The sequence below is a fragment of the Calidris pugnax genome, unplaced genomic scaffold, assembly GCF_001431845.1.
Source record: "Calidris pugnax isolate Ruff unplaced genomic scaffold, ASM143184v1 scaffold54, whole genome shotgun sequence".
Lineage (NCBI taxonomy): Eukaryota > Metazoa > Chordata > Aves > Charadriiformes > Scolopacidae > Calidris > Calidris pugnax.
The window spans coordinates 15,809,621-15,816,002 of record NW_015090864.1 but is presented as its reverse complement, the minus strand read 5'-3'; the positions used below and the strand labels follow the sequence as shown (position 1 = coordinate 15,816,002).

The 6,382-nt window shown below is 47.4% G+C and overlaps 1 protein-coding gene across 2 annotated transcripts in view; it reads left to right on the top strand.

Moving 5' to 3' along the window:
• BAMBI (BMP and activin membrane-bound inhibitor) overlaps positions 1 to 5,262 on the top strand; it is a 7,455-nt gene extending 2,193 nt beyond the window's left edge. Inside the window, exons 1-3 of one of the 2 annotated variants that reach the window (XM_014945181.1) lie at positions 17 to 373; positions 3,728 to 4,018; positions 4,462 to 5,262. In XM_014945181.1, coding sequence (XP_014800667.1) covers positions 298 to 373; positions 3,728 to 4,018; positions 4,462 to 4,880 — 786 coding nt within the window. In that variant the 5' untranslated portion in view covers positions 17 to 297 and the 3' untranslated portion in view covers positions 4,881 to 5,262. Of the gene's footprint in view, positions 1 to 16; positions 374 to 3,727; positions 4,019 to 4,461 lie in introns of those variants that run through there. The other variant, XM_014945182.1, reaches the window with a different exon arrangement.
• Positions 5,263 to 6,382: the final 1,120 nt, after the last annotated feature.

Here is a 6,382-nt window from a genome sequence, read left to right as displayed (position 1 = left end):
CGGGGCGGGAGGCGCCGGCGCTGTGTCAGTGAGGCAGCGCCCGCCGGGTCGTACCGGGTTTGGCGCCGCGTTAAGGGACGGGGTCGCCGCGGAGGAGTGAGGGGGAAGGCAGAGAGCGGTGGCCGTCCCGTCCCCCTCCCCTCCTCTCGCCCGTCCGCCGCAGCGGTGGCCGCGCAACGGTTCTGCCCGCGGGCGAGCGGCTTCTCGGCGCTCCGGCGAAGCAGGGGCGGGCGGCGGCGGCGTCTCGGCCGTGCCTGCGCTGCGGGCTGTGGCGAGCGGCGCCGCGCCGGCGGGTAAATGGATCGCCATTCCAGCTACATCTTCATCTGGCTGCAACTGGAGCTGTGCGCCATGGCCGTCCTGCTCACCAGAGGTGAGGCCGCGGCGGGCTCTAAAGGGGGCCGGGGGCGCCTGCGGGGAGCCGGGCTCTGAGGGAGGGGGACCCGGGGTCTGAGGTGACCGGGGTCTGAGGGGAGCCGCTTCTGAGGAAAGGAGACTCGGGGTCTGAGGGGACCCGAGGGGAACCTGGCCCTGAGGAAGACCCGGGGTCTGAGGGGAGCCGCTCCTGAGAGGGAACCTGGGGTCTGAGGGGAGCCCCTCCTGAGGAAAGGGGACCTGGGGTCTGAGGGGAACCTGGCCTTGAGGAAGGGGGACCCGGGGTCTGAGGGGACCCGGGGCCCGAAGGGGACCTGCTCCTGAGGAAAGGAGACCCGGGGTCTGAGGGGAGCCGCTCCTGAGGAAAGGAGACCCGGGATCTGAGGTGACCCGGGGTCTGAGGGGAACCTGGCCCTGAGGAAAGGAGACCCGGGGTCTGAGGGGACCCGCTCCTGAGGAAAGGGGACCTGGGATCTGAGAGGACCCGCTCCTGAGGAAGGGGGACCCGGGGTCTGAGAGGAGCCGGGGCCCGAGGGGAGCCGCTCCCGAGGAGACGTGCCGCCTGAGGGAAGTCGGCACGTGAGGAGGGCAGGGCCCGAGGGAGCCGTTCGGCCGGGGCCGGGGCCGCCCCCCCGGGCGAGTCCGGCGGGAGCCCCTCGCGGGCGGTTCGGCGGGGAGCCGCCGGGTCTGCGCGCTCCCGGCCCGCCCTGTCCCGTCCCGTCCCACCTGGCCGCCGGTGTGGGTCGGTCCGAGCCCGCCGATGTCAAAGCGGGGGCGGCGGCCCGGCCCCGGGCGAGCCCTGCCCTGTCAGCCGCCCGGGGAGCGCCCTCCCGGGGCAGCGGCGACCCTCTGGCGGGCTGTAATCGCCCTGCTCCGGGGAGGAGGGTAAAGGATAAGTTAGCGCCGTGATGGTGTGCGACGGTATTTATTTATTTTGGAAGGAAGGCTGTAATTAACCCTAAATAACAGCCCTTGCAGCGTGCAGGGGGGAGCCTGCTGGCCCCATCAAAGCGGGCAGAACAGGGAGTGACTGAGTGATGTGAAGTCGCAGATACTGAAACTATGTGCCTGATAATGATATAATTAGGGGATCACAGACTTCTGGCTGCTGTTGACTTCAAAAGCTTTAAGAGAAGCCTGCAGTCTCTCCTGTAGCCATCTTGACTAAAAGCAGACATTTTTCTTTAATAGCTACATACAGTAACAAGAAAGAGGAGGGAACAGAAGGGCATTGTTCACTGTTTCAAAATACTAAATAGCCTTTCTGGCCTTTTGCATAGCACAGGAAGAAACTTTATGAATTGACAGAAATACAGTTTTAATACAGTAATACAAAGTCCATTCTGTTTCACTGAAAACGTGGCTTTAATTAAAAGCAGTTGAATTAACCTGATGACTAGCCTGTCAGATCGTGTTTATAGAATTGTCTTAGGTCAATAAAATGTAGATTTTTAAGTAGGATTGTACAAACAGTTACAATGGAAGTATGTCTATTGTTTCAGTTTCTTCCTGTGCTGTGCTGAGACTCATGAAAGGACCGTCAGCTCTGGTGATGTTCCTTGTTCGCATCTTATTTTTAACTCTCATACATGAGAAAATGATGAAAACTATTTTTTTAGAGAGGCTCGGGGGGAAGACCTCACATAGAATGCTTAGAAAATGATTGAGTCTTTTTTTTATAGTACGCTGGATGACAGTGTGTGTGAATTAACGAAAAATTAGGTTACTTGGCCTAAAAGCCCAAGGGAATTGGACTGGAGACAGTGAGACACTCCATTTGGCTTCTATTAAGCACAGCTCTTTAAGAGCAGCGGGAACTTCAAGGCCTGGAGCCTGCAGTAGCATTTTGGGGAAAGTATTAAGGTAGGCTGAAGAGGGGAAGCAAACTTGGTTAGGATGACTTTTAATATCTTTCAGAGTGCTTCTTAGGTATGGAGGTGGGAGGAAGCATCATAAGAAGGGGTGACAGCCGGGAAGCCTTAAGATTGATTTTTTTTTTTGGAGTGCAGTCTGTAGAAGGAAGACATCTGACAATTCAGTTGACTTTGAAAGCCATGGTGCTGCTATGATGGCAAGTACACCAGGTACACCAGAAGTAGTTTTAAGTCCACTCTTCTAAGGATGGCTCCAAAATCTGGCTTCTTCCTACACCTTGGATCGATGGCACATTGAATTATGTTTGAGTTGCAACTTGCCTAGAAAGTTTTCCCTACAGCACAGGATGCATATAATTCGTACCAGAGCAGTTTGGAGAGCACAAAATGAAGAGTTTTATGAAGGGAACTTTTTTATCGCTTCCTTCAGAAATTTTTGAGGTTTCCTGAGAGATTTTTCATAGAGCCAGTAGAGGATTTTCAGTCTAAGTGTTTCCCCTTTTGACCGCATGTTAGATTGCAAGCAGAATTGGGGAGGGGCAAGGGGGAGCTTTTAGCCTTACAATTTCACCCCATTTAATAACTTTACATTTGAGTTGAGAGACATTGACTCCGGCAAACAGATTAATTATAAACTGCACTACTTCTGTTTTATAATACTGATTTTTTTAAAAAAGGCTTTTTGCATGAATGGATACTTTAAAGAATTTCTTACTTTCTGGAGAAATTTCAAATAGTTGCCCAGTTTCACACAGTAAAAACCTTCCTGACTGGGAGACTTAGATGGTAATGGTTCTAGCTAATAGCTTTATAAGGTGTTAGTTAAACCTTTTAAATTTTGGCACAGTATTGAGAGGTAATAAAAAATTCAGCAGTTCCGATTTTTTTTTTCATTTGTCACACAAATATTTAAACTTAGTATTTTTGTTGTGTGCTTACGCCCAGTTAAAAGAAATGTTACCTTTATAGAAATAGAATGCTCTTCCTGTAGTAGTGGTTTAAAACATAGATGTGACTTCCTTATAGGACTGAAGGCTTGTATTACTTTTAAAACTGGGATTTCATTTTAAATGTGGTTTAATGCAACTGCTGACCGTGAGTGGAAGTAGTTATAAAATGGTCTTGTTAGCTATTTACCTTGGGGAAAAAAAAGCCACTGTGACCTTCCTCGCCCACCCTCCCCCTCCCCAATCCCTGTTTTAGTGAAATGTTCTTGCTTTAATTCAAAGGACTATAGTACTAGTAATTAAAACAAGTGCCCTAAGGCATTTGCAGGGATTAAGGTTACAAGGAGGTAGGCACTGTACAGTGATGGGAAGGAAACAACCCCTGATTTTGGGGACTCGCAGTATAGAGGAATACCCCAAAACTGGCACTGAGGCTGGTTGTTCAATGCTTGTGGCTAGTAAAGGTACCTAGTGAGGTGTCCTTAAAGGACCCAATTCTTACATTTCTTGCACAATTTTTATTTTTTTTAGGTGAAATCAGATGCTACTGTGATGCTGCACACTGTGTTGCAACTGGCTATATGTGCAAATCTGAGCTGAGCGCCTGCTTCTCCAGACTGCTTGATCCTCAGAATACACATTCCCCACTTACTCATGGCTGCTTGGACTCTATAGCAAGCACAGCTGATATCTGCCAAGCCAAACAAGCACAAAACCACTCTGGCACCACCACCACGTCCACCTTGGAATGCTGTCATGAAGATATGTGCAATTACAGAGGACTACATGATGTTTTGTCTCCTTCCAGGGGCGAGACTTCAGGTAGGGCAAGGAAGCTTCAGTGAAATCTCTCTTCTGGCTGTCAAGCTGGTGACAGTTGAGACTTTGTGTCTGCTATTGATTTAGTTGTTAATGTAAGTAGAGACACCAGAGGGAGAAGAGGGTGGATGGATGCAGGGGAGCATCTCAGCTGAATAGTTTTTTTTGTCTGCATTAATATTGGAGGTCTGCCTTGCCAACTTAATGTTGCTTCTAGGAAACAATGGCAGTGGCATTCCTAGTTAAATGGGCTAGCAGGGTAAGAGACTCCATGTTATCAACAGCCTGAGAAACTGACCTTCAACTTCATAGGAGTGTTTTCTCTAGATACTGGGGAGTGTGTAACTGTGCCTCCTTAAACTTGTCAGTGTGGCATTCAAGGGAGTTGCTTCTATATAAACCAGTTCTTGATACTGAACTAAGCTCCATGTCTTTCCCCTTTGCAGGACAAGGAAGCAGATACCAACACGACAGCAGCAGGAATCTCATCACCAAGGTGCAGGAATTGACCTCTTCAAAAGAGTTATGGTTCAGGGCAGCTGTAATTGCTGTTCCTATAGCTGGTGGGCTAATCTTGGTGCTCCTTATCATGCTGGCCTTGCGGATGCTCAGGAGTGAAAATAAGAGACTGCAAGATCAACGACAGCAAATGCTCTCCCGTTTGCACTATAGTTTTCATGGACATCACTCGAAAAAAGGGCAGGTGGCAAAATTGGACTTGGAATGCATGGTGCCTGTGACTGGTCACGAGAACTGCTGCATGACCTGTGATAAAATGAGACATTCAGACCTCAGCAATGATAAAATTCTTTCGCTAGTCCACTGGGGAATGTACAGCGGACATGGGAAGCTGGAATTTGTATGACCAATTATTTTTTAATCTGAGCTAAACTTACTCTCTGAACTCTTGAAGGCCTTTGGGTTCTGCTGGACAGGAGCACTTTATCTGAAAACAAAAACTCTCATAAATCATCTTTGAGAAACAAAGGACCTCTGCAAACAGAATCTTGGATATTTCTTCTGAAGGATTCCAAAAGTTGTCTTATTTGCACAGAGTAAAATACACTCAAATGTATTGTTTGCTTTAAAGTTATGAAAGCAAAAATTAGAAGTTGTAAACACTGTCACCAGGGTTATCTGAACTGTAGGGAGCTGAGAACTGAGTTATTATAATAAACTGTATGCAAGCTCCTATGTTTCCTGACTTATTGTAAAGATTTTTTTAAATATATATATTTTGTCTGAAACTTGCTTGTGACTTTTTGTTTTGGAAAACAATTTTTTTTGGGGGGTGTCAGGGAACAAGTGAGGGAGGTATGTGTGGTAATGCTGTGTGTAACAACTGGAGTCTGAAAACAGTCTGTGTTCCTGCTCGGTGAGGGAAATGAGGTGGTTATTCCAGAACGAAGGTGGCAGCTTTGTTGTTTAATATTTCAAGTAGGAGTGAACCCACATCCTTAGTTTTTGGCTATTGTATTTTGCTCATAACTGGAGTCAATTCTTTTACAGCTTTGTCTGGTAACTAGTTCTTCCTTGCTGTTAATGAGGAAGTGCTACCTTTGTGCAAAACATGTCAGAAAATCAGAAATTTGCTCCAAATTCTTTATAGCTGGTTTTCCTCCCTTGTGTTTTGTGTATTCTGTGATCTTTTTTTACCTTTTGTACCTTTCATGCTCAGCTTTTTTTTTTTTTGAGGGTGGGGGGAGGAGAGGAGGTAAACCTCAAAACCACAAAGCCTATTTTGCTGTGTGTGTGTATATATATATATTTTTTTTATTGCTGATAACCCCTCTGGGCACAGTGGAAAACGTCTGCCTTGTGCACTTGGTTGTTTCTCACTCCTTCAGCTAGCTGGCTTCGCTTATCGTTTCATTTATTCAATGCTTAGTTGCTAAAAACAAATGAAATCTCTGGATTATCCAAGGGAGCTTGTATTTATTTTTCTTGTTTTACTAGATTTTTTTGTTGCAGCAACTAAAGTAGACTAGCTTAAAAGGTAGATGCCACGTTGTGGTGTGAGAGAGGTCTGAAATGCTGCTGCGGGAGATGCCAGCCATCTATGTTTTAAATAGCTTTAGGGATGCTTCTGGCTGTGAAGTTGTGCAACCAGAGGTGTTGGTCCTGCATGCTCACCTGGGTCCCACCATGCCCGTGGTTGCCATACTGAAGTCTACTTTAGAACAATTAGTTCCATCTAGGTAGCTCAAGTTGCTGGCGCTTCTTAATTTCCTCCAAGTGCCTGAAAAGTTGCTTTTAATGCCATGAACTTATGGTCGTTTTTTTTTTTTCTTTTTGCTGCTAAAGTTTAAGAAATTATATGGCTGCAACTGCTGTTGGCATCTGGCCTGTGGTCTTCTGGCTGACCTC